We start from the raw sequence: 27,228 nt of genomic DNA, 5'->3' as shown, positions 1-27,228 counted from the left end.
CAGGGAATGGCTCTACCGGTGGCGCCAGCTTGTTCCAGGGGCACGTGGCTAGGCGGAGGATTTGGACGTTCCAGCCGCTCTGCATGGGGTGGCGCTCCTGCAAGATCACCGGGAGGAAGATGACCTATTCTTGGCACGCTCTTTTGCATCATGTTGCAGTAGTTCAGATTCAAGGTCAACTCCCTGTGCAAATTTTGGTTGTCTCTAGCTTCTGCGGAAGTGCGTATGCAGTATGCGTTCGTGTTGTACTCTGCGAAAGAATGTCATGTTTTAGCTGTCTCTGACTTAGCCCTTAATGCTTGCTAGCTAACTGTAGTTGACTGTAGTTTAGTTGTCTCTGACTCTGCAAAATTTAATGCTTGCTAGCTAACTATAGTTATCTTTTCTCACACAAAAAAGTACAGTTATCTTTCGCCTCTTAATGCATATTCTTATACCAGCTATTTCTTTGCCTCAGGGTGCCCAAAATTTGAAAAAGATGAAGCGCAACAGCAAAATCGGAAAAGAAATCATTGCTGCGTAGGTGTTATGGTCCCTGTGAACTTGTATTGCCCAAAAATGTATCTGTTGCAGCCTTTTTTTTAAACCACAAACTTGCCTATAGTTTGCTAATATGTGCTAGTGTAGCTGTACTGATGCAAATACTACTTCTGTACTTATGGAGAAGTAAATAGCCTTTCATGTCATTCTCCAAGCCTGCACATAGCATTGTTATTTTAGGAGCAGATTTCTCATCCTTGTTTGGATAAGAAACCTGAACTTGCTTAATAGCCAATTTAGTTGTGTATTACCAGTTCAAGTTGTTTAGTATATATCATGTTTTGTTTTGCTACCGAACACCTTCAACTTAAATGCTGAATTGCCTTGTACACATAATTGTTTGTAATCTAAAGCTAAAATTCCTTCGTGTCTTGCTCTTTTGCTGGTGCCACAATACATGTTAGATTGCTAGCTGTACTTGTTTTCATCTAAAATTACTTGGGTGTCATTCATCTTTTTAGTTCTGTTGCTATGATGCATTGAGTTGTAGACCTGGTTATTAGAGTTTTTTCTGCTAGTACTTTTGGTAAGGCAATATAATAGGGTGTTGCTATGACGCATTGGGTGTCATTCATCTTTTTAGTTCTGTTGCTATGCTTCTATTTCATTGTTGACCCTGCAATAAAAGACTGTTAATGTGGTTAGTACTATGATTTTCATGTCCAGCCAAATGGTATTTTGTGCTTTCCAAAGTGATTTGTACCCAACTGCTTGCTTGTATACTTGTTCTGTATTTTGTTCTTAATTGTTTTTATTGTTAGTAGTACTAACAATGTGGATTTCCTCTGATACGAGCTCTATGCAAAAGAAGCTCCATGCAAAAGCAGATTGAAAGGAGGTCCATGGACAGGAGTAGTAGAGCTTGTAATACATGTATCTGTATTACTGTGACTGCCATTGTATTTTTGTTGTATGATGTATCTGTGTTTACCTATAAAAAAATGTATCCGCGTTGTAATACTGTGATTGCCATTCTAGTTATATTTCAAACATTGTTTTTTGTCGGTGCTGATTTAAATATTGGTTACTTATTTACTGTCAAATTGAAATATGAACTGACCTTGGGACCCATTACTAGAAACTGACAATTAGGACCCGTCTTATGAGAAAAAAACTGAAACTATTGAGCCAGGAAGGCCACGGTCCAAAAATTCAAAATGCTGAATTATTGGGCTTGACCCATATAGCTGAACAAAATTCGTAGGAAAATAATAATAGGAAGACTGAATTGTTGGGCTTGGCCCAAGTAAAGCACCGACTGAATTGTTGGGCTCGACCCATGTAAAACACCGAACTGGACCGGGCTGATTCTTATCCACGTCAGCTTGCCACGCTGGATTCTACGTGGTCTAGGGAGGCTGCTAGTGACCAAAATTTTGGTCGAAGAACCAACGACCTTTTACAGAAGGTCGTTAATTTCAGTTTACGACTGCCAGCTTTTGACCTTCTGTTTTTGGTCAAAAAAAAGGTCGCAAATGAAAAACAATGACCTTTCAGCGGCCAATATTGAGGGTCACAAGTTGACATATTTCTTGTAGTATATGCCTGAGCGAGTTATGTATAAAGACACCATCTAAGTATCTCCTTGCGTTGGTATGCCTGAACCATAATGTTATCAGGATGGATAAATATGTCATCTAAGTATAATGGTTTTAATGCTTGTTTTGCTTCGGCTACTTGCGCCACTTGCTCACGCATTCTCTGTTGTTATTCCACATCTATCACCCAAGGACATATTTTGACCTTCTATCTTTGTTCAACTACAATATCTCAAATGGAAAGAGACAAACTTATTTTCAGTGGTAACTAATTGAATCCGACCATGAGTGAGCCAAGAGATTGTTGTGTGGCAGCATCCGCCCGGTGCGTAAGGTCCCCCACTGTTTTTAACGTGCTCACTTATTGGTGCTTATTCATGTTTTGTTACAGATAAGGTTAGAAAAGAATAAAAGAAAATCTATGGTCAGCCTAGGTTGTGTTAATATATATGTTTTCCCTACCATGCCCAGCAGCCACAAGTACTTTAGCTAATGCCAAGTCTGTTCAAATTAGCCTATTGACCACCAGAAACCACTTTGTTTTCAGTGTATGTTGGTCATTTCAGTGCAGTTGTTTGATGGAGTGCTATTTAGTTTTTTTCCTCAACCAAGTCGATGGTTATTTCTACTACTGCAAATTTGGTTTTGGTTCTAACCGTGGGCATGGCATGCTGGCCTTCCCAGGAGATGCAGTTCTGAAATTTCTCACAGTTATATCAATCTATTATTGCAAGGACTGGTGATATGCAGTGAGTTGACAAATTGGATGTAATCAAATAGTCTCTGTATCTTAAAAAGCCATCCATTTATCACATGTAATGTTTTGTTTCCTTTTTACGAGCCAGAGTTCTCTCCTACATCCTGAGCATCAAAGTACTTTTAGATATTATCCCGGGCACTGGTGACCCTATCTTCTTTAATATATGGATCACAATTTATCTTTAAAATCAGTTACTTCTTATTCCTATCATTGATTGAGTAAAATCTGAAAAACCTGGGTTTTCCTTTTTCTCTGGCCAATGTTATATAGGAGTATTTATTTTGTACCTACTGTCCTTCATACCTGTGTTTTGGCCCCTCCGATGTCGGTGCGTGGACTATGACCTCTGCCTTTTGACATTTTCTTTTCCTCTGCTGCTAGGTATTCGTTCTTGTGTTCCTAATTTTTGTTTATACATGTTCCTTTTTTGTACCTGTACATCCATCACTTGCCAGAGTAAAACAAATGATACACTCTTGAAGACCTGTAGCTAAGGCATAAGTTGCACTGAAAACGTATGAATGATTTTGACACCCTGAAGTGATGTGTTTACTACCCACAAAAAAATGTGTTTACTTCTACACATGAAGTAATAGTTTAATGAATGTGAATGTGTGATTGTGTGATGTAGACTTCAGTCAATATGGCTTCTCCAATCTACATTGTTATTATGGAAACATTTTGACACAAAAATGCAGACAAGTAGTGAATATCTTAGGCTCAATTGATAATTTCCCGTCAAAAAAAATCGCATAATGCTCCTTGCTCTGAAACATTTAGATTGGTGGCCTATACCACCCCCTGGCCGGTATGGTTGCCAGCGTGAGGGCCTTGCTTGATTTGAGCAGCTAACTTGAGGAAAAGAAACAGAGAGGGAGAGAGAGATCAGGAGGGGAACTGGGAATTCTATTCATCACATCAACGATGCTCCGTTTAGTTATAGCTCCTGATTTAAGTACCTAGGACACCAGACAGGCACACAGGCCAACTCACACACAACACCCCGGCGGCTGGTGCATCCAGATAACTGCACGCACACACATCGCCACCTGACTCCTATTTCTTCAGTGCAGCACCGTGACATGACCATACTCTATGTGGATATAGTGACAGATTACACTCTCTGCAGTAGTGGATTTAATAAACAAGATGTCTTAGGTTTGAAAGCAACATGCAGATAAGGAGATAACTTTGGATATGTTATTATCTTTACTCTTGTACGTACTTCCCCCGTCCGAAAAAAACTTGTCCCTCAAATGGATGTATAACTTGATGTTAGATACATCCATTTGAAGGACAAGCTTTTTCGGACTAAAGGAGTATATAATTTCTTACTGTACGATGGAGCTGCATCTCTTGATGGTCACCGAGGAAAAAGATGACCAAGCTCAGCAGTGCAAGACAATTTCAGTGCTTTCACACTAGGAGAATTGCCTAAGAAATATATAACATCAATCCATGTATTTAGTTGTTCATGCAGCAGCCTGCCAACTTTCATTTGCTTTCTAACATTATAATGAGGTCATGTAGGTTACACACATGTACCAATAAATGTTTTACTATGTATGACCATCAGGTGAAGTAATATTTCCTGTTATCTGTTCATTTTGGCTATATCATCTCACTTCCTTTTGGCACATCATGCACAATGTCAATTTCGTATTAATGCTTTGCATCTATGACATGCGATGTCCACCTATGCATGTCTTAAATCCTGACAAACTCAAAGAAATTGCCTAAACAAAAAATTCAATGAACATAGTGGATCACTTGGCACTGAATGATCATGGTCTCATGGATTGATGGTAACTCTGGGTCGTCTCAGGTACCTGCGCCAGTTGCATAATGGAATATTATTAGGCTCATAAAGCCCGGCTAGATTGAGGTCTATAGAAACCAAACACACCTACCATGAAGAGCTTCTTAGATGATAAAATCATGCTCGATATTGCTGGGACATGAAGCAATGGTTCTACCTAATATCACCGCCCTCATGTCTTAGTCTTTTCTGTTGGCAGCAGATACACGACTCAGCCAGAGGTTTAGAGACCAGCGCTTCTCTCTGCTAACTTTCTTTTGAGCTATCATGCTACAATGTAATGAAGTATATAATGCTATGTGTACCTAATTTTCTGTTAAATTGGCTCTAAATAACTCTCACTTGCAATGTTTGCTATCGCTTTTTGCGCCATGGGCGCAACGGCCCCTAAATCGCTATGAACAGTGATGTGCCACCGCCTGTAAATTCTGCACCCCGCCGAGGGCATTTTAGTCTTTTCATGTGCAGGGGTATAAATCACAACCGCTGCCGTGGGAGAAACCCTCACAGCCGCTGCTAACTTTCTTTTGAGCTATCATGCAGATTGAAGGTGAGCTCATCCTATTTTGTTTCTTCAATCTTAGCCGAAGATTTATCTCCGATTTCCTTGCATTTGTCATGTTGGTTCTTTGTGTAGATGTGCCAGCTAGCTTAGAATCTGTATCATCATCTTTGTCTTTGAGTAGAACTGAACTGGATTTGCTTTTTGCATCTTAACTGTGTGTCCTTTGATGTGCTTTACTCTATAGAGTTATTACCCCGAACTGATGAAAGGACTTCTAGAGAAAATTATTGATTGCTAGGGCCTCGATTTACTAACTATTCTATATTTTTAAAAACTGAAGCCAAATCATTCCTCTTTGCGATGAACCGGATCATATGTGTGGCGTCGAAAAAGACCGTAGTCTGATCATACAAGACCTTATTGATTGTTTATCCTACTTGCATGGTCTGATCTCTCCGAGGTGCAACCAAGATCAGGAGAGAACAATGTTTCGGTTGTTTCGACTACTTCCTTTTCAGTGCTTATTATTTTGCATTGCATGATCTGCAGTTTAAGGTATACAAAGTCATCCATGGTCTAGGTGAGGTGCTTCATACTGTGAAGCATAATTGAGGTGCTTCTTTATTGGTTAGCTCATGCCTCCATTTTGGTGCTTGGATTGTGATCCTTTGTTCTATGCAGAAATCCCGAGGTAAGCATTGGTTTCAGGCTCAGGCTACCTGGTTGTAGGGCTGGTGTTGCTTGTTTGATTTGTTGACATGCTTATTCGCTTGTTATCCAGTTGCAACTTGGCTTTGAAAGTTGCGGTCTATTTCCTTTTAAGGTGTTGCGAGGGTTGGCTACTGTAGGGAGTCTTCCAATGTTGCATGTCTATTGTTTGCACTGTTTTTTTTTGTTTCTTCAGGCATATGCCACTACAGATTGATTTGATGATTAAAGCATGTATCAGTGATGTAGTCCTATTGTGAAGATGCTTATTGTTTCGTTTCTGTAATGTAGGAACATGTATATCCCTTCAAGTTCACTGATGTGGTTACCACTACAACACACGTCCCTCCAAGGACCAAGGGTGGGCATGATCTTCTACAAGGTTGTTGTCTGTGACTATTAGGACGGGATCAACTTTGTGGTGTCCCCATCGCTACAAGTCAAGCTAATAGAGCTAAATAGATATCCAATTTTAGAAAGCACACTTAAGAAACATGCACACGTGTCTTTAGATCCTATGGAGCATTCCTAATAATGACCATCTATTTAACTATCTTGGATCATTACCATTACAAAATGCAGCATGGCATTCATAATGTTCAGCTATTCATAAATGTGGCATTTAATTCTTCTCATGGCATGATATTTAAGCATGTTGCATATACCAATCCGTTGATAATTCAATTATTGATTTTGATGTACAAACAGGCAAAACCATTGGCTGTTTGGATGATGCACATGAGTATGTTTTTGTTAGTTTTCGGTGATGTACGCCGTGAAGCGGGACGGGCGGACAGAGACGGTGCACTTCGACAAGATCACGGTGCGGCTCAAGAAGCTCAGCTATGGGCTCAGCCAGGAGCACTGCGACCCCGTGCTCGTCGCGCAGAAGCTCTGCGTAGAAGGTCTGCATCAGGGTATACATGGGCGTCACCACCAGCCAGCTCGACGAGCTCGCCGTCGAGACCGCCGCCGCGCTCACCGCCTCCCAGCCTGACTATGCCTCCGTACGTTCCCTCTTTTGATTTGTCTCTCCCCTTCCGGTCCGTTCCGTTCCCCCCTCACGGCACCCGTGTTCGTGTCTCCTGGCCTGACGTATGTGCGTGTGTGGTTCTTCTGCAGCTCGCGGCGAGGATTGCTGTGTCCAACCTGCCGCCAAGTGGAAATAGTCTGTGTGGCTCTCGTAAATAGAGAGCATTCTGGTAGAAAGGTACGGGAAATAATAGGGAAACTTCTGTCATTTTCTTTGGTCTCTGAAAAATAAATGGTGATATGGGCTGATACATTGCTAAATTACATGATACAAACTCACTTCTCTTCTTTGATTTTTGGTTTACTTCGTTGTGCTACAATGGCTCTCCTAGGAATGTTCTTCCATGCTTTGATGTGCACAGTCCAGAAAGTGCATGCATCCAGAAACCAAATAGGATTTTGTGTGTGTTATCTTCTCATAAATCTTGTGCTCGTCCAATAAAAATAAGGTTTGGTGGTATTGCTTTTGTCTGTCACCCGGTAGATTTCAGACTTCAAGCTAGCTGCGGTTATTTCAGATTATATGTGCAAATCCTTGGTGTGACATGATTGGTAACTGACCATGAATACGTTGCAATCTGATATGTCTAATTCTTGATTTATGTGGTACCATGGTCTAAAAATTGGCCCTAAAGATACATGATGTTTTTGTACAAAATTGAGACAGTTATTTTGGAACGGAAGGAGTATTAGATTATTTTGTTCATTTTTAATTTGGTTCTAAAGATATAGTTTCAGAGTGATCATTTTGCATCAGCCAAGCTTGCCGTTGTTACAAATAATTGTTCTGTTGTCCTCAATTCACTTTCTCGGTTTTTTTAATGCTACAAGCATTATTGTTCCAGTTTTTTTAGTTATTGATCATGCCATTTTTCTTTCTGCCTTTGTAGATGAAAGATTAGTGAGACTGGCTAAATTCTGAACATGTTCCATGTGAGAGAAATAGCATGCTGATTTCATCTTGAAATAATCATATCTGAGGGACGAGGTTTGTAACTGAGGGTCATGTGCAGAGCTAGAGGAAGAAGTTGCGAGGATTGGAACTCTCCTTGTGAAGGGCTCAGGGACAGCAGTGAGGACAATGCCTCTTTAGTTGTAATTGTGGTACTCCTGATGTGCAATTAAACACTCCTGTGATACTCCTTATGCTAAAATGTTGGTTGTTAGTATAGAGGTGGTGACATTATTTGGTTCTCTGGTATTGATTTCATGATTTGTGGTTAATACATGATGTAATACAATCCACATTGCATTATATTTCCAGTTACATCTCCTACTTACTCAATACTAACATTCTTTCTAATTCGCTTCTTGCGCCATTGGCGCAACCGGGTCATCTAGTGCAGAAGAAAGAATGCTTCGATGGCTCCACGGCTGCGGCAGCAATACTTAATGCTGTAAATGTATTTGTGGAGCAACAAATTTAATGAGTCACCCACTGCACAAAAGAGATCCGCAAAATTTTATTTACTTCACCGAAAAGTACTCTGAGACTCCTTTTCTTGTCTGTAATGTAATACCTTGAGTGTAGCTTGATTAAGTGTAACCCGATGCACACGTGCACAACAAGAACCCTGTTGTTACATCATGTAATTAATAAAGATTTCTCAATTAATGGTGGATGCAAGAATTACAAATGTGAAAAAAAGTATACATTTCAAATGTAGTACCTGCTGCTGCAGTCCTCCCTGTATTCATCAAAGAAGACCCTGTAATTTTTGTATAATGGGTCATGCATGAGCAAAATCAATTCATCAAAGAAGACCCTGTAATTTTCTGAATAATGTTCTCCGAGTTGTAAGCAAGGATACAAACTATCTGATATATATCCGCATTCCTGCCTAACAAAGGCATGATAACACAAAGATAATTGTGCAAAAATACAGGCCACTGGATCTTTATCCGCATTCCTTCCTAAGGCATGATAAGACAAATAAATTTATTTTTCTTTCTCTAATAATAAAGCGTCTACGGCTTCTGGTGGTACGTCATCAGCGTTTTTATAGAAAAGTCCCTCTGAGAAATAAACACGCGGTCCCTTTTTAAGTGTGTGTCTGAGAAACGATTCGGTTTTTGCACAAAACCCCCCTCTCACTTAGAATATTCAACCCACAGTGCTCTGGGTCCGCCCCCCCCCCCCCCCCCCCCCGCCCCGCCTCAAAGCGCAACAGTTAATATAAATCTGCCGCCATGCCTCCCACGGCCAGACGCCCGTGTCGTGATTGGCGTCGGCTAGCCAAGGGGCGGCCGAAGCAGAGGACGACGGAAAGGCAACAAGGAAGCACCGACATCCGCTAGCCAAATAAACACCCTTTCAAGAAAAAATGTGTTTTATGAACAAGAACAAATAAAATAGTTTGAAAGACAATTCCATGCACAACTACTCTTTCATCGGATGAAACTGCGGAGCTGAATTAGATCCTGGAAATGTCATTAGGATATAAGAAATGTTGTATAATGCAACATGGAGCATGTATATCGACCTAGTCTTGGATTCAAAACAACGTGAATCGACTGACTTTTCTCCAACAAACAAAAATCTTATTTTCTCACAAAAACAAAAAGAAGAACTGCGACAGACCATACAAAAAGATTGCATGATTAATACCGAAACTAATCTTCAGAGATACCGTATGAAACTGAAAGCCACCCCAAGCTTCTGCCATCAGGCTAGCCGTGCCAAAAAACAAGACGCCGCACCGCGAACCAAATTGAACTCGTATCGCGACAGTAGCTACTTTATAGGGAACCGAGCGACCCGCGCCGATCACAACCGTACAACCATCAAAATTGTCCCCAAAACTGACAGCAACACAAGTCTCGGCCCGCAAAGCCGCCTCCAACAGAAAAGATACTCGATGCAGACCGATGTCGACAGATCAGTACGGCGGCGGCTGGATTCTCCGGATCGGCAGATCACGTCGGCGCCGCCGGCGCAGCTGCCGGACGACCTGATCCACTACAGCATCCTCGCCCGCCTCCCCTTCCGGCTGCTCCTCCGCCTGGCCCCCGTCTGCAAGGCGTGGCGCCGCCTCATCCTCCACGACCCCGTCTTCGCCCGCGTGCAGGCGCAGTGCCCCTCGCCGGCCTCCGGCGTCTCGCTCGCTTCCACCAGGGCCGGCTCGAGGTCCTCACCCCCGGAGCCGCAGCCGCCGCCGTCGCCCCGCCGGACGCCGGCCTCTCCTTCTTGCCCGTCGTCGACGCGCACCGGCAGCACCTCCGGCTCTGCTCCACCACGAGCGGCCTTCTTCTGGTCACCACAGGGAGCGCCTTCTGGGTCGTCAACCCTGCGACGCGCGCGTTCCGTGAGATCCCCTACGCCGGCGAGGGCGCCTTCAGGGCGTGCCTTGCGTACGACCCGGCGACGGCGCACCAGGGAAGCTACCACCTCGTCGTCCCCGCCCGGGCAAACATGGAGCTGTGGAGGTTCTGGATCTTCTCCTTCTCGTCGCTCTCGCGCGGATGGCGCGCGTCGTGGGCGACCGTGCGGATGCCGCCGTACGGTGGTGTGCAGCCCAAGGCTTTACACCTGGGCGGGCTCTCGTACTGGCTTTGCAACCGGGGCGACGTGCTCTGGTACAACTACGGCGCCGACGCGGCGGGCAAGCTGCCGCCGCCGCCGCACGGGAAGAAGAGGCCGTCCTCCCTGATCCACGGAGGTGGGTTCATGGAGGGCAGCAGGGAGCTGGTGGCGTGGCGCGGGCGGATCGCGATGGTGTCGGCGAGCCCTGCCCTGCTGGCCGTGTGGGCGCTGTCGTCGTCGCCCTCCTCAGGCAACGCTTCGTCGCCGGCGCGGTGGGAGATGGTGCACCGGAGGAGCTGGCACGAAATCCCTGGCATGGCGCCCCCCGCGTCGCGCTTCCTCTGGTCGGTGGTGCCGGCGGGAGTGGACGTCGGCGCGGAGGAGGTCTTGGGCCTGGCGGTGCGGATCGGGTACAGGCAGCGCCGCCGCGTCGGTGGTGGTGGTGACAACGAGAATGTGTGGCGTCGCGAGGTGTTGCGGTACGACATGCGTACCGACGCCACGGCCACGGTGGCGGAACTCGTCGGCAGGGAGAAGCACGACGACTTCGTCGTCTTCGGCTACCACTCCAGCATGGCGCCATTGTACTAGCAGCCAATTAAAACCTCTCCATCTCCATCTCAAGGTTTTTCTGACAGTAATTTGATGGAATTCGATCATCGCAGGTACTGACAGTATTCTGGATATTTCTCTTTTCAGCTATGTATCTAATATATTATCAAAACATAATGGTCTATTTGAATCTCTGAAAATCCTAGCTATTCTTAGCATGATTTTACGGAATCTCAAAGAGGAAGGGGTTATTTCAGGTGATAGGGAGATGTTTATTTTTTGTTACCGATTTCTACAAGAATCTATTTTGGTCCTGCAGAATCTAATGTACATGTTTACTTAGGACCTGAGAGTTATTAGATAAGATGTTCAGCGTGGAATTAAGAAGTAATACTGCCATTTTTCAATTTACAGCATAACAAGGCTGCTGGCCCCATGGTTTTGCTAGTGAATTTCAGCTGCGGTTTTGGCCATTCGTTTATGGGGATTTGTATTTTTTTTTGTAGTTCTATATATATCATGGACTAGTAGGCTTGATCTTGCTAGGTTGAACCATGGTATGTTAACTTCTGTTGCTAATTAAGGGTACATGAGCTGATAAAATTCACATGTTTAGGTTGCTTTGCTTTCTTAATGCCTTTTTTAAAATCTTTACAGAAGTTATTAATAATAGATCTATTAGTCTAGCTGATAAGATTATTTCTCATCTACAAACATCTTTCGCAAAAGGGTAGGTTTATTTAAGATGGGTTAATCATACTCCATTAAAATTTTATTAATGAGGTGGTTAGAAAGAAAAGAGATCATTCAAGCCAAAGAGAACAAATATCATGTACCCTCACGTCGTTGAAAGGCGCCGTCGGGCAAAGCTCGATCCCCGGCGAGCAGCGGAAGCGTGAGACACGGCGGAGTGGTGGGGGCGCGGCGACGGCAAGGCGCTCAGCCGGGCGGTGGTGTGGGACAACCTTTAGGCCGTGGTAGTTGCGTGGTGTGTGGCAAAGGCATGGCGTCGGTGTCCGACAGGTGCAGGGACGACAGCGTGAATGCAGATCTGATGTGGGGGTTGACTCTGGTCTCCCTTGGTCGGGTGGCGGCGAGGTGCTTGGCGCCTCCATTGGCAGCCTTCGGTGTGAATCCGTCAAGCAGAGGGCTGGGTCATGGCGGGAATCTCATGCGCCCTGCCATGATCTGGTACGATCGTGGTGCGGTGTATGCACTAGTTGGAGATGTGGTCACAGTAGCTTGGGCGACGACGGATGGTGTTCGATGGCGAGACGCGGGTCGTGCTGGCTCCTCCCTTCTCCTGGGTCCATGCCGGCAAATCGGGCTACTTGCGTGGGGGAGATGGCTAGGACCTGGGGCTCATACTCGGGAAGATCAGATTGGGGCTCATGGCGGTTCGGAGCTCCTGCTCCATGTAGGCGATGACGGGCTCGGTTCGGGCCGTGCCCGTGGGCGATGAGGTCCCTCTCATCGTGGGTGCGGTGCTCGATGGTGGTGGTTCGGTCACCGCTATTCTGTCAGGCAGATCGACGTCGAAGGTCATGGGCATGGCGTCGTGTGAGATTGCTCAACAACAACCGTCGGTAGTCACGGGGTTGTATCTCCGCAGGTCCACCGAGACTAGCTGGAGATGCAGGTGTGGGCGCCTCCTACCATGGATGCGTCGACCCACAGTCCATGGTTGATGTCAGGTTAGGAGTGAAAGGAGACACCTTCTCCTTTTCCTACCGCAATGTGGGCAGTTGGTGGTATCTCGGACATGGATGTCGTGGGGGCGGCCCCGTATCATGGTCCGCATGATTGGCTCTCCAGCGGGCACCATGGCGGCGGTGATGGCTTGGATAATTAATTTTAAGCCCCTACTTGTATCCCACCGGTTTGATTTGCCACTAGTTTAAAAAATCAGTTTTGCCCGAGTGTATTTGCTCCTCTTATACTTTTGCCCTTGACCATTTAACCATTATTTTAAAAACTTCATAACAAATTCATATTAATCAAAAAATGGAAATAAGATATCAAAATATTCTAAAAAAACATCATCTGTAATAACTTTAGTAATACTAATAATCTCGTGTGGCTTAAATAACACCTTTGTTGTGAATGCAAATGACATGCACATATAGATGACGTTTTCTAGAACTTTTTGATATCTTATTTATATTTTTTGATTTAATATGAATTTTTCAAAATGACGTCAAACAGTCAAAGAGAAAAAGCATTAGAGGAGCAAACATGCTTGGGCAGAATTGGTGGTTTTTTTTAAGGACCGCGATATTTGGCACGCATGTGCCAAATAGCAAAAACTACCACCCAACTCCTTTCTTCCCTAATTACTCTTATTTCACTTGCATTCCTTTCTCTAATAACATGTATGCACTATTTGACAACAAAACAGTTGTCATCCTCGATTCTCTTTACTTCGAAAATTCAAAATGTTTTGTAGCTCAAACCATCGGTCCGTTGCAAAAACCGTTTTCACATGAAAAATGCATCGCGATGAGTTCTTCGAAACCACTCGGGTGAGACTCTTACTGGGTCAACAACTCTCTTTATGTGTGTGCTTGATGTCGCTGCAGCGGAAGTTTTGGCGTTGAAGAATGACATGGAGCTAGCGGACCAGTGGGGATGCTCAAATGTAATCTTCGAATCTGATTGTCTTGAGATTATCCAGGCATGCAAGGGGGAAGTTGATATCCTGAGTCCTTATTCTGCCACTCTGAATGAGTGTTTTCGTTTAGCTTAAAATATTGGTTTAGTTTTGTACTCTCACTGTCCAAGGAAAGGAAACAAGGTGGCACACAAGCTCGCTAGGAGTTCCTATGATTCTAATTCTATAATTTCTTGGGAGGGTGATCCTCCGCAGATTATCCTATCTGAACTTGTTAGTGATGTAACAATTATTTGATTTGAATAAAGTGTGCCACAAGTTTAAAAAAAAGGAGTCACCTAACCTAGTTGGTTTTTAGTGTGAGAATTTGTTCATGAGGTTGTGGATCAATGCCCTCCCATGACACTATTTTTTGTTGGCTATGAACTCACATCTCACAACCGTAGGAAAAGATAAGAGGAAACGGGAGAGAAGAACAGCTGCAGAAAAAAAAAGAAGGGGAGGAGCGCTAGAGAAGTGCTCACGTACGAGAGAAAAACAAACCACGGAGAGAAAAAGGAAACGGCCGCTACGATCGGGATCACATAGGGTGTGTTTGTTTCCAGGGACTTTTTTGTGTAGGGACTAGAAAAAGTCTCTCTTAGAGACTTTTTTATCAAACGGGAGGGACTTTTTAGGGACTAAACTAGGCATTTGGGACTAAACAAAGAAGACTCTCAAGGAGAGTCTTTTTGGGATTTTTTGGGACTTTTCCAATAATGCCCCTCCATGCACCCATTGGCCCGCCACCCCATGGTGTTGTTTGATTGTTATTTTTCTATATACTAGGGGCAACATGGTCATTTAATAACCTCTAGGAAGGGACTAGGAACTTTTTAGTCTCTGGAAACAAACAGGGAGGGACTTTTTAGAGACTAGGGACTTTTTAGTTGGGACTAGAAAAAGTTCTAGGACTAGAGAACCAAACACCACCATAGCATGAGAGAAAAAACAATCTGTAGAAAAAAAAAGGAAAACGGGATTACAGCATGTCCGGACCGAGGAAGCCATCCAACGTGGTTTTGTATCGGTCCACAAAGCAGTCCGAACGCAATTTCTCATGCAAAACGGAGATAAAAGTGAGGGAGGTTTGCGGAATTCCGGACACGAGAAACATACGAATCCGACACCCGAGGCCCACCCAAAACCCTTCGCAGCCCCCACAACTCCATCCTCTCCATTTTCTCTCCTTCCTTCTTTCTCTCTCTTGCCGCCACCGCTCCACCATCCCGGCCACCACGCCACACCCTGCCGGAAATCCGCGTCTCTGCCACCTCCGGCGATCCAGCAAGGCTCCCCGTCGCTTCTCCTCCGTCTCCGTTCAACCCCTGTCCTCTGACCGCCTCACCAGGTACCATCCTCTACCATGCCCGACAACTGTTCGATGAATTGCCGGAGCTAAAAACACTTGTCCCTTCTTGTTTGCAGCAATGGATTCCGATTTGGAGTACATATACGAGCAGTATGTTGAGTCCTTCAATGGCTCGTCGGACGAGGAGGAGTACTCCGATGAGAAGGCGATGATGCAGACGGTCCTTAAAGACGCGGAGCGTGCGAAGGAGCATATTCTCAATTCCAAGGGCTCAATCATGGGTCATCGAGTGCTCAACCGCAACAGGGCGCGCAGACATTTGACACCGATGGCCGACTACTTTGCCCCCGATGCACTATTTGCCGACTATTTTTGCCGGCGTTTTCGGATGCGCAAGACCGTCTTCGATTGTTTGTACCATGGCGTCCGGTCCTACGATGACTACTTCATCCTAAAAAAGGACGTCGTGGGAACGATTGACTTCTCTGGTTACCAGAAGTGCACGACTGCACTCCAGATGCTTGTATATGGCACGACCGCTGATTCGTGGGACGAGTACCTATGGATGCATGAGAGCACATACGGAGATGCCATGGTCATGTTTGCAACTGCCGTGGTCGAGGTGTTTGGACCTCAATACCTGAGAGAATCAACTATGGCACACACCGAGAGGCTCCTGATAATCTCAGAAGCAAGAGGGTGGCCAGGTTTGCTTGGATCTCTTGACTGCATGCATTGGAATTGGAAGGACTGCATGAAGGCTTTACAAGGGCAATATCAGGGGCGTGTTAAGAAGCTCACCATCATTCTTGAAGCAGTTGCATCATAGGATCTTTGAATTTGGCACGCTTTCTTTGGCATGCCCGAGTCTCACAATGACATCAATGTGCTGCAACGATCACCGTTGTTTGTGAGTCTGACTGAAGGAAAAGATCCTCCTTGCCACTATACTGTCAATGGACATGAGTATAACTTGGGCTACTATCTGGTTGACAATATCTGTCCTCCATGGGCTACCTTTATCAGCACCGTCTCAAACCCAATTGGCTAGAAAAAGGCTCACTTTGCTCAAAGACAAGAAGCGGCTAGAAATGATGTCGAGAGGGCATTTGGAGTTCTTCAGGCCCGTTTTGCAGTTCTTCATGGACCTGCAAAACAATGGGATCTGGAGACCTTGTGGGAGGTGATGGCATGTTGTGTGATCATGCCACAACATGATCGTATGTTGCCGCAGCTCTGGAATTTGAGAACATGGGTGATCCTATCCAACTTCTGGACCAGAATCCGGCCGCATTTGAGGAGTTTATTCAAATGCATCAACAAATTCGACATCGACCAACTCACGAGCAGCTCAAGGAAGATCTGATTGAGCATCAGTGGACCGTGAAAGGGGACAACAATGTTGGGATGTAAATAATTGAACCTTTTAAAATATAAACTAGTGTTGCATGCGGCTATTTGAACTTCTGTGCCCTTTGCATGCAGCTACTTGATCGTGTGGACTGGGGAAAATCCGGAAGGTCGGATGTATGCTTGGATGTCGACCCGCATCCGTGTCGACGTACTGCCCCCCTCCCCCCCAGCCCACGTCTGCGGATGGATGCGGTAGGTTTTTGCGGGTCGTCGTTGAAGATGCCCTTAGAGAGATCAACAGGGAAGGAGGATCGCGCTAGGTAATCGAACATGGGACGAGGCGTTCGGTACTTCTACACAAAAGATCCGGCGTGCCAGATACATACTCCCTCCTTTCCGGTTTATTGGGCTCATCTTATTTTCTTGGTTTTACCATATTATAAGTCTTATTTTCATTTCTTTCCACCACATGTTCACATTCCAAGGTGCATTAAATTGATGCATGTAAGGATTAAAAGAAACCAACTAATGCATGTAACCATTCCTACTCATTTAGACTACCCATAGTGGGAGTAACATAGATGGTAACAGCACACATATCTAGGCAAAATAGATGATGTGGCAAGTAATTAATAAAGAAAGAGAGCCATGTGGTAACATAGCTAGTTACTCATATTATGAGCAACATCACACATACCAATACAAGATGAGTCTACAATCTAATAAATGAAGTGTTGCATGACACCGCACAGATGTTACTCCCCACTATAAAGGTAGTAACATAGACTAGTAACATATGCATGTTACTAATCTAAGTTACTCATCACTGTGCCTAGTCTTAGTGGTCATCCATGCATATATTGTAATTAATGCAGATTAAAGTTTGAGTAATTTTGTAAACTACGAGATACATTTCTCCACTCATCATCTACCTTGGTTGATAAGATTTCAAATTTAAGCCATATAAACCGGAAAAGAGCGAGTATCTCATTTTTTGAAACTACGGGCAAATCAAACAGATGGATCCAACTAGTTTATGTTTTACCCACCATGCCAAATCATGCCATGTTGTGTGTTTACCTTTTTCCTTGGTTATGTGGTCGTGTTCTATTTAATGTATCACTTTTACTAAAACACATCTAGATATGCTCTAAATACTACACATCTAAGTCTTGTGTCATTGATTTTGCACAAAGATTCGTGCGGTTATTTTCTTTCTTTTTTTTCTTTTTCTTTTGGGTGTGTTTAGGGCACATCTAGATGCACCCTAATTATTGCACATCTAAGTGACTCATTCAAACATAAAAAGAAGAAGAGAAAAAAATGCTCACATGAATCTCCGCGTAAGATCAATGACATAAGATTTAGATGTGCAATACTTAATGGTACATCTAGCAAAACTGTTTTCTTTATATGTATGATTGACATTTATATGTAGAATAACTAGGGCACATCTAGATGTGCCCTAGACAGACCCTGGGTGTGTCTAGCGCTCATCTAGATGAGACTTAACCAAGTCACATCTAACTCCTACATAACTTGATTTCGTCAAGATTAATGCAGGTTTAATAATAATAATAATAATATGTTTGATCACTCAAATGATATGTAGAAGTTAGATAAGACTTTGTTATTTCTCATCTAAATGAGATATAGCAAATCTATTCGGTAAAACCCACCCATTTTTCAAAATCTAAAAATATAGATTTTGGGCACTCTAGCAGATTCTCTATTTTAACATTTTCACGAGTCTCCTTTTAAACACCCGTTCCTTTCTGTAAATATGTAGAAATTATATGATCAAACATAAATTTTTATTGTAAATTAATATAATCAGACATCAATCTTTGTTGCAAATCATATTATTCTTAACAATGGGTTTTCTACCAAGTCCTCAAGAACATGATGGAACTACTCACAAGACATCATAATGAACATGATCTGTGAGAAATGAACATGTATGAAAATCTTATGGTATATATCTTTCACTAATAAAATACAACAGAGAAAGTACTAACCAACAATTAACACTATGAAGTGGGCACGGTAACCGAGCAACAGTGATAAGTGTAGGGGATCAATCGTAAATCCTTTTGAAAAGTAAAGTGTTGAACCTAATGAGGAGCAGAACAAATTTGTTTGTGGAAAATATCAAGGACCATAGTAAAAACTGCAAAGACTGTTTGCATATTTGTTTGCTCACGAGAATAATTGTAAGAATGTAAAATTACAATAAAAAGTGTAATGGTGCAGCAAGTGACACAACCCTTAATTGTGCTAAGGATAAGGCGAAGATATTACTTTGGATACTTCTCTGAGAATTTCATCTAGTTTCATTGATATTAACTTTCATTGCTTTGATAAGTGTGGTGGAGCCTAAACTTATGTATTGTTCTCACTTGAACAAAAAAACATACTTACCGTATCCACAATTATAAGAGAATAATTAAGATAATAGCATTAAACTTTGGGGTCCCTGCTTACTCCTTATGCAATAACTTTACAAACTCAGGACACGGTAATATCTGTCACTCCGGCCATTCATCCCAAGCAAATTTATCACATAAGACTCTCCTATAGGCCCATAAAGATGAATTGATATGCAGTCCATGCGCGCACAACAGAACTAGAGAATTACAATACAACATAATATCAAAATATTAAACTTTATTCAATTTCACATGGTCACAACAATAAGGTTCCTCCCAAGTCCTTCACAAGGTCATGTAGCTCCTACAAGTACCGAAAGTCCTTTGGTTGACCTCGCTCGTCTTCTATGATCATATTGTGCATGATCAGGCCCGCCCTCTGGGGGCCCGGGCCCCTGAAATCGAGGGGGGACGCACCTGGGCCAGTGCTGCTTGGTCCAATCATCCAAAGGCCGAAGCGTGGTCGTAGTAGCATCAGCGCAGGCGAGGCGTACGCACTGCTAAAAAAGAGGCGAGGCGTACGCGACACTGATATCGCCCGGTTGCAGCGAGCGTACTGGATTCCTCCCGCAAACCGTGGGATTAACCACACCATATCGCTCTGAATAGCTTCTGGCCTGCGCCGCCGCATCGATGCTGCACTTCCATCCATGGAACAAGTTCGTCGGCGATGCAGCTCTTCCGCGCCGACCAATTAGTATGCAGCAACGCCTCCTTCTTTTCTAGTTTCCCACGCCCGCCCACCCTGATGGCTTGATTCCTCCTACCTGTGATCTAGGTCATTATCTATTGCACATCTATGTTCGTTTTTTTTTTGCGGGTGCACAACTGCACATCTATGTTCGTTATATGTTGAAGATGGAGAAACTTACCATCTCTTTTGCTTTCATGACTCTGAACGTACGTTGATACGGAAGTTTCAGGGAAGGCACATGTAGAGCAGCAGCAAAACTAAACAACAGATGTGGCATGAGGCATCAATATTTTTATTTTTATTCTGGATTTGATTCAAGATCACAACTAGAGTTGGGTAGATGGACATCTGAATGGCTTCTGAAGGACTTGTAAGGTATCGTTCGATCTTTTCCCGCAAATTTGCGAATTGCACTTGCTGAACAAATATGATTGATAAACAGTCAAATACTGACCATTTTTTTTTCCTAAAAGGATAACCTGCCCCCAAGATGTGTTTTTGACTCCGAGATTTCCCATTGTCACCCCCACACGGCCACGCCGAGAGACAAGATACCGAGTCGCCAAGAGGAGACCGCACTACGCACGGTCTCCACTAGCCACCATGACGATGTGTTTACAGAAGGTATGTTTCTATTTGATATGAACATTGTTTTAATGTACTTTAAGAGTTTATTGAATCATTGATAATATTTCATGTATAGATATCGGGTGTTTTGATGCGGTAACACTCGTACACGCTCTGGATGATTCGTGTTGGGTTTGGTGCGTAAGAGTGCACACTAGATGATCATCACTTGCACGCCCGATGAGCGGCGCCGCATATTGCCGCTTAAAAGTTGGTTATTATTTTAGCATTTGTACTAAGAGGGGCCTCGAATAAGTTTTGCGTTGGTCCCAAAAATCTCAGGACCGGCCCCGCACACACGCTGTCATGACGCATCATAAAAGCTATTGTTTCCAAAATTTTGCCGGGACAAGGACAATGGCAAATCAAGTTTGCAACACTCCGAATGCTCGCTCTACATCCTTCCTACGGGGGATGCTATTTGGCGCTCGTGCGTAACATGGCCTGATTTCCGATATATAGCAACCTAAATCAGGGTGAGAGAAAACCCACCCATTGAATTACGGAGGAGACCTTGGGTCCCACCATTAGAATTCAATGGGGAAGAGAATTTTGGATGGTCAATACATGGAAGGATAGTGACCAAAACGCGATGCTCGATCGAGCGTTCCAACAGCGCGGCCGCGAAGGAGCTTTCTCGCCTTCCTACATGCTTCCTGATGCTTAGCAAACCAAATTTTCTTGTTTCCTTGAGGGTTTAATATATCCTTTTTTATTTTTTTTCTTCCAAAAGTAATAGTAACGCCATGTTGTATTTTGCACCATTTTTTTGGACTCCACCAATTTTAACAACATCTGCATTTGATATCCGATTTGTTCATCATATTCCCGGCGACCTGGGTGATATAAAGTTGATCACTAGCTAGGAAGCCGGGGGCGAAGGAAATGGTACGTCTAGATGTCCTTCCAGCATCAAGATGGCGGTTTTGATGGACGGCCTAGACTCGGGTTCTCCTTGCACGCACAAGAGCCCAACCTTCACCACCCGCTCCACGGCCGTCGTCTCGACCTCCTCCTCCCTTTTCATGGCCCTCTTCACCTCACCCTTCAGTAGGCACTCATACACCAGCTCCATCAGCGTTTGTTCCTCGCCGGCCTCCTCCATTTCCATGCTCCTCCTGCACGTCACGATCTCGAGCAGCACCACGCCCTAGCTGTACACATCAACCTTCGCCGTGACAGGGCCCGTGCCCCTGTACCACTCGGGGGCCAGGTACCCACGCGTGCCGCGGACACCGGTGAAAGTGCGTGTCTGATTAGGTTGGAGCAGTTTGGCAAGCCTGAAGTCGGCGATCTTGGCCGTGCCGGCTGCGTCTATGAGGATGTTCTGCGGCTTGACGTCACAGTGGGTCACGCGGCTGCTAAGCTCGTCGTGGAGGTAGTGCAGGCCCCGGGCCACGTCGAGTGCGATGCCAAGGCAGTCGGACCACGAAGGCGTTGAGGCACCCCTGAAGAGCAGGTCGGCCACCGAGCCGTTGCTCATGAACTCGTACACCAGGAGGCGGTGCGCGCCCTCGTGACAGAAGCCGAGGAGGCGGACCAGGTTGCGGTGGCTCGTCCGCCTGATGGCGCGCACCTCTCTCTGGAACTCCCGTTCGCCGTCCTCCACGAGCTTCTCCAGCCGCTTCACAGCGATAGCCTTCTCGCAGTTGCGCAGCGCACCTTTGAACACCGTGCCGAACGCACCACGGCCCACCGGGTCACGGAAGCAGTACGTGGCGCGCTCCATCTCCTGGTAGCTGTATGACCTCAGGGGCGCCACCTCCTCCTCCTCCAAGCCTTCGCCGCCGCCGGCCTCCGCGTTTGCGGGTGCCACGTTCCGGAGCACGGCCCTCCGTTTCACGTGGAGTAGCCACCCGGATGCAGTGAAGGCCGACAACGCGACAAATGCTAGGATGCCGATGCAAACCAACATGATGATGGTCGTGCGCCCGATGGGTTTGCTGCCGTTTGTCGCCGCTCCCGCGGTCTTGACGAACAGCGTGTATCTGCCTCCACGGCGGCCATACCGCAAAGGGAGCTGCTGCTTGCTGCACGTGCCTTTGTCCGCGTCCTGCAGTACTGCGACGCACAAGCAGTCGGCCATGCATGCCGTCATGCAGTCTGCCGCGCTCGTGGCCTTGCCCACCACCTCGTACGGTATGTCCGCCCACTCCATGTTTGACATGAACTTCACGGAGAAGTCTACAGTATCTTGTTGCTGCCCTCCTTTACAGTCGCCGGAGTTCACCGTGCAACCGAGCGCCGAATTGCTCGCGTTGACAAAATCGAAACCATGCGGGCACAAACAGCTAGGCCGATCCTGATCGAGGACACAGTAGCTCTTGTACCCACAAACGCCATGGACAAGGCACCGACCGGTCAGAGCGCTCCAGGCGACGGTGGTATTGGACGCACCGCCAGACACGAAGGCATGGCGGTACAAACGCAGAACTCCATCGGGATCAAGCGTGAGTCGGTAGTTGGCTTGCTCTCCCGCTTTTAAGGCCCCAGGCTGTGTCAGGTTCTTGGTAAAGCTGCCATCGTTGTTCACCTGGTAGAGCAGGCCACTGGTATCAAGGCGCAAGATGAGGGTGAAACCCAAATCGAACGTCCCCGTGTTCCAGTACGACGAGGCTGCGTCGTTCGGCGTGCCCACCGGGTACAACACCAGGTTGCTGTCCTGTTGCTGGTTGGTGAGCTGGTACTTCCCGACGGCCTTGTTGGTGTCAGACACGCCGGAGAAGAGCTGCGCCGCGGGCACGAGGTCCTGCCCGGCGACCAGGGTGTCCGTTGGGGACTCAAACGTCTGCCACACCACCGTGCCGTCAGCGCCGAACAACACAAAGTTGCCGTCATCGCGCATGGCGCCTGTCACGGCCGGCCTTGACGGCTGCGCGACGGTCCTGTCGTGGTCGCGCGCGCCGATCCAGAGCAGACGACCGTCATCGATGAGCCCTAGCACGCAGCCCGTTGCCGTGTCGTTGCGGTTCGCAGTCCACCGTCCACGTGATGGTTACATTGGGCGCTGTGGCCAGCCAGACGCCGACCGCGAGGCCGCCTTCCGTGGCGTAGAAGCCGAAAGAGAAGCGGCCTGACGGGGACGACCAGCCGGCGCCTGCGGCGGCCTTGAGGGGGGACCCAGATGTGATGCCCGTTTGCGCGCATGAGAAGTCGAGGGAAACAAGCATGGCTAGCGCTAAGCACAAGAGCAGATGCAAATGGTAAGCGGCCATGGATGGTGAGCTGCTAAGTGCTAACTAAGCTCAATCTATACTTGCTCGCTAACTGCGTAGAGTACGATGATTGCAGTTACTATTAGCAGTAGTAGCCACCAACCATTCAACAAGTCAATCATGTTTTCTCAAGGAAGACTAGGTTGTTGGGCGAAATATTCGTAGCTTCGACCTTTCCATGGAAGAAAACGAACGACGGAACGTAGCTCTCGGTGATTAATCAAACTAGCAGAGAAGGCGTGCCGGCAGAAACAAAAGTTGACCTCACAGCAAAAAAGACAAAATTTATTTGCTATTATAGGTCACTATTCACACTATTTTAGCCAAACATTTGTCTTTTTTGAAAAGAAGTCAAAAGGATATTTTTTTTGTGGATTTTATTTCTCACGAGTACAATAGAAGGTCAAGTTTATTTCAAAAATATTTTCAGGAATTTTTGACTTTTTGTTGAATTACTAAAAAAAATCCGATATAGGGTGTATATGTCTCCATAAACCAAAAATTCCCCTCCCGATAGGATAGTGATACTATGGACTTCTTCTGTGCCCGTTGCCGGCTGCGACGCGTAAAATAATGGCGCCGGCTATGGATAATAGCCCGTGCTACACGTCGGCCAGCTCCAAAGGGTTTTTTAGTTTCTTCCCTCGTTCTTCCGCCTTGCAGATCCTCGAAAGGTTTTGTCCGGTCCTTAAGATATCTCAGGACTAGGCCAAACACCTGTTTCGTAGAAATCCAAGAGCATCTATCAAACACTATAGCATTTCTACAATTCCACGGTCCCCGCGGAACCGCAGATGTGATCACATTTAACTGCAAATGTTTTTTCTCGCACAGCCACCATTTGGCCAGTGAGTCGAAATTAGTGATGGACAAATTAAACAAAGTTTCGACCTCTTTCCACATCAATATAGCCACTAAAAATTCAAAAAACAGGTGAAACACCGTTTCTATCTCAGTGCAATGCACACATTCTAGGGGTTCTGGCAGTCCTCCTTTTCTCAAATTATCACAAGTCATAATCTTGTTTTGAGAAAATAGCCAAAGGAACCCTTGAATTTTACGTGGTACCTAATGTCCCAGACTGGTGGCGGGAAAATGGGTTGCACCCCTCGAAAGTTAACTACAACATACATTGTTTCATCTTGGCAAATTCTAGTCAACCTAAGAATGTGAACCAAGTCAAACCACTGGGTCATAAGCTCATCAGTAAACGTTCTCCTGAACGAACATTTAAGCTCCTGCCCATCCCACAGATGAGCAATAGTCTTATTTTCTCATTCACTAAGAAATAAAGATCCCAAAATTGTGTAGCCAAGGGAGCATTGCCATGCCAAATATCTTCCCAAAATCTAATAGATTTACCATTCCCTACAGACCACTTATACCCTACTCTAACAGCCTGCATGGCCCACATGAAATTCTTATAGAACTGAGATGAGTTATTGTCATGACAACAAAGGATTTGCTGTCTAAAACTCTCCTCCAGAGAGATCCTTCCCCAGCAATATATCTTTTAACCCAGGACCCAAGCAAGCACACATTCAAATTGTGCAGGTTAAGAACACCCATCCCTCCAAACTCCTTCATACAGATGGAGGGGCAGTTTGCTAGATGAATCTTATGGTTCCCCTCACTGTCACTCCACAGAAAATTTGCCATGTGTGAGTTGATGAGCTGGAGAGCCCATTTAGGAAATTTAACAAAGGATAGCAGATATAAAGGGATGCTAGCTAAACAGGATCTAATTAGTGTGATCTTACCTAAGTAGGACAGAAGTTTACCCCTCCATCCAGGAATCCTGGCCAATGGGGATCAAAATAGGCACCCACGCACATGGCGTAATTGATTCCTGGACAAAACTACAGAATGAATGTAAAACAACTGATTGTACAGGTTCCTCGAGTGTATCAACATCTCCTAGACCCAATGATAAAAGAAATGTGCATTCCAGAATAAAAATAGAAAGTTACATCATGCATTGTTGAAAAACAAAACAGAAAGTGCTCCCAAGAAGAGCAAGACTGAAGGATGCGGAAGAATGTTGTGACCTTAACAGGGTTTCGGAGACAAACACATTCCAGTTTTATTACCTGCAGAGAAAAGTCATAACTAATTCTGCATTTCAGTCAACCAAAATCAAATGCTATTGACAGACAGAAAGATTTTTATGGAACTTGTAAAGGGCATGTTCAAAATAGCAGTGTGAGGAATAAAAGGAGTATCACCATTCAGCAGAACAATCATGATTAAACTAAGTGTAAGTAGCCAATGAATTGAATAAAATGAGCAAGATGTAGAAATAAAGGGGAATAATGGGACCGGGATACTGAGGACCATACAAGACTGCACAAATAAATAATAAACTGATGAAGTATGATGAAATTTAAAAGAATTAACAAACTGGAGTTATGAGGAACTAATAAACTGAAGGAAAAAGATGAAAAATAAGAAGGCTAATAACTAAACAAGAAAGAGAGACTGAAAACTGAAAGTTCTAAACTTCTAATGTCCGAAGAAAGAAAATTAAAGAGAGGATGTAGACTAAACAGCTCAAAAAGAAAGATTGAGAACCGAGGTACTTAAGAAAAAAATGACCACATAATGAAGAAAGAAAAAATGAAGATCAAAAAAAGAGAAACTAATATTGAAGCCGTAACCACTGAAAACATGAATAAAGAATTGAGGTTTGCTAAGAAAACAACTATAACCATGAGACAAAAAGAAGGGCACGGACTGAAGAAATAGAATAAGAGAAGAACAAAGAATGAAAGTGACCACAACGACAAGAAGAAAAGGGCTATTTTTTTTAAATAATACATTTTTTATTAAATTACAGAAATATTACGCTGAAAAAAGAATTTTCAAAAATAATACACCGTCGGCCCGCTGCAGGCCGACTGAGCCCAGTCAGCCCACAGCAGGCCGACTGGTGGCCCATCAGCTTGCTGCTGGCCGATTGGGCTTTCGGCCACCAGATCAAGCCCAGTCGGCCTGCAGTTGGCCGACAGGGTCCAGTCGGCCTGCAGTTGGCCGATAGGCCTGCAGTGGGCCGACTAGGCTCAGTTGGCCTGCTGTGAGCCGATTGGTGCATGCCACCATTTTTTTTGAATGATCGCTGGTTTTTTTGTAAAACTATGACGTATTCCGCACAACCCTTTCCCGCCATATGTTCACGCCAACTATTTTCCGCCATCCGTTTCCCGCCACCCGTTTCCCGCCACCCATTTCCCGCCAACCCTTTCCCGCCGTACCGCAGTCGTTCTTTCCCGCCATTTTCTCCTCTCTACCTATAAAACCCCCTTCAGATGGAGGTGGATAAGCATTGCAGTGTAGTGTAGTTGAGATGTCCCATTATCCTTTCGATCGTAGTTTTCACCCTGGGATGAGCAGGACTCTTCTGAGGCTAGCTACCGATTTCAGGATGGATAATAGGATAGTTTCATGGGACGAACTCACCGGTAGTGACACCATAATGAATGAGTTGGCTCACCAATTACGTAGGTCTGGGTGGCCTGGAAGGACCTATGAGGAGGTACGTAAAGAACTTCTTTGGTTGCATGACAGGTGGAAGAAGGTAGTGGTGCCGAAGAGTGAAACTTTCAGAAGGATTGCAGCAAATAATCCATGTTTATGGACTGAGGAGAGCGAGGACGAAGATGATATCTTCATGCCGCCGCTTCCGGGTTCTGCATCGTCGAAGGGCAAGAGTTCTTCATCATCGAAGGGCAAGGTTTCTGCATCGTCGAAGGGCAAGAGTTCTTCATCGTCGAAGGGCAAGAGTTCTGCATCGATCGAGGATGACGATGATGACTTCATGTAGTTTTTATGTTGTATGTTGTGAGTTGAGTTACGTACCATTTAATTTAGATGTAGTTCTATCTAGTTGTTTGTAATGTCTCGTTGTATGAATATTATGTTCTATCTAAATATGATCTTGTAGTTCCGATAACAGAGTACTAAAATAGAGTAGG

General features: G+C 45.0%; 2 protein-coding genes, 1 long non-coding RNA gene and 1 pseudogene across 4 annotated transcripts; 3 read left to right on the top strand and 1 right to left on the bottom strand.

Moving 5' to 3' along the window:
- The first annotated feature begins 2,992 nt into the window (after positions 1 to 2,992).
- Positions 2,993 to 8,178, top strand: LOC109763132 (uncharacterized). Of its 2 annotated transcripts, none has more exons than XR_012187243.1 (5): positions 2,993 to 5,207; positions 6,162 to 6,252; positions 6,628 to 6,877; positions 6,993 to 7,080; positions 7,793 to 8,178. It is a non-coding gene; the product is annotated as an uncharacterized lncRNA (long non-coding RNA). The 2 variants fall into 2 exon arrangements; XR_005759415.3 differs by having other exon boundaries at positions 4,209 to 5,207; positions 6,579 to 6,877.
- Positions 8,179 to 9,347: 1,169 nt separating this feature from the next.
- Positions 9,348 to 11,580, top strand: LOC109763140 (uncharacterized; annotated as a pseudogene).
- Positions 11,581 to 15,057: 3,477 nt separating this feature from the next.
- On the top strand, positions 15,058 to 15,768 carry LOC109763135 (uncharacterized). The gene has a single exon (XM_020321991.3). It carries the CDS (start codon positions 15,058 to 15,060, stop codon positions 15,766 to 15,768), a length of 711 nt encoding a protein of 236 aa, XP_020177580.3.
- A 4,982-nt stretch (positions 15,769 to 20,750) lies between these two features.
- Positions 20,751 to 22,887, bottom strand: LOC109763136 (G-type lectin S-receptor-like serine/threonine-protein kinase LECRK1). Its single transcript, XM_073500626.1, has one exon. It carries the CDS (start codon positions 22,885 to 22,887, stop codon positions 21,193 to 21,195), a length of 1,695 nt encoding a protein of 564 aa, XP_073356727.1. The 3' UTR covers positions 20,751 to 21,192.
- Positions 22,888 to 27,228: the final 4,341 nt, after the last annotated feature.

The sequence above is a fragment of the Aegilops tauschii genome, chromosome 6 (genome assembly GCF_002575655.3).
Source record: "Aegilops tauschii subsp. strangulata cultivar AL8/78 chromosome 6, Aet v6.0, whole genome shotgun sequence".
NCBI lineage: Eukaryota > Viridiplantae > Streptophyta > Magnoliopsida > Poales > Poaceae > Aegilops > Aegilops tauschii.
The sequence above is the reverse complement of the archived record's forward strand: the minus strand, read 5'-3'. Positions and strand labels throughout refer to the sequence as shown.